Source organism: Merops nubicus, unplaced genomic scaffold (assembly GCF_000691845.1).
Source record: "Merops nubicus isolate BGI_N331 unplaced genomic scaffold, ASM69184v1 scaffold33856, whole genome shotgun sequence".
Taxonomy (NCBI): Eukaryota; Metazoa; Chordata; class Aves; order Coraciiformes; family Meropidae; genus Merops; species Merops nubicus.
The window spans coordinates 2192-2957 of record NW_008617539.1 but is presented as its reverse complement, the minus strand read 5'-3'; the positions used below and the strand labels follow the sequence as shown (position 1 = coordinate 2957).

At 67.5% G+C, this 766-nt stretch overlaps 1 protein-coding gene across 1 annotated transcript in view; it reads left to right on the top strand.

Annotated features, from left to right (window-relative positions):
* Window positions 1–288: 288 nt before the first annotated feature.
* Window positions 289–766, top strand: part of TGFA (transforming growth factor, alpha) — a gene marked incomplete at its 3' end in the record, with an annotated part of 2663 nt that continues 2185 nt past the window's right edge. Inside the window, exon 1 of the mRNA XM_008943188.1 lies at window positions 289–382. Within this exon, the coding sequence (XP_008941436.1) occupies window positions 289–382 (94 nt within the window). The remainder of the gene's footprint in view (window positions 383–766) is intronic.

The window sequence follows — 766 nt, the reverse complement described above, 5'->3', positions numbered from 1 at the left end:
GAAAAAACAGTGAAGTTTGTGCTTGGTGCCTGCAGGAGACCCATGTGTGGGCTGACAACGGCCGTGGTCCTGGGCTGGCATCGGGGGGCTGGCATCCCCGCCGGTGCAGAGCCGGCAACGGCGGCACAGCACGGGGTGGGGGGTGGCACCTCCAGCAGCACCCACCCGGGGTGGGTGAGCACGTACCTGTGCTGCTGCAAAGAACAGCCTGGTCTGGGGGCTCCATTCTGCCTTTAAAGCCCCTTGGCACACGCCGTTGCCTTCAAACCACGTCTCAGCCTGGCAGCGATGCGGTGTAACCCTCGCTGCCCCTCTGGCCTCTCCACAGGTGTGCTGCTCGCCGCGTGCCACGCGCTGGAGAACACCACAGCCCCCCGGAGCGGTGAGTTGGGCGACGAGGGGGAAGACCTGGAGTGACCCCGGGGAGGGTTTGTGGAGCTCTTGGCTGACCTGCCCGGGAGCTGGCAGCAGAACGCGGCTGCCAGGTCAAACCATCCTCGTGCCTCGCGTCTGCTGCATCCTCCTCCTCCTGCGGGTGTCCGGGTGGGATCCTGACCCCCCGGGGTGGGGGGGGGGAAACCGGGGAAGCGGAATGCCGGGTCTTGTGCCCTGAGGCCCGGGGAAACCTGCCGGTGCCTGACGCCGGCTCGCGGCGGCACCGAAGCCGCTCGCGCCCGATAAATCGCCCCATTCATAAAAGTGGCACAATGGGCTGGGAGAGCCAAGAGCCCTTCGCTTCCCCCCGCCCTGGCACGGGGACGTGCCT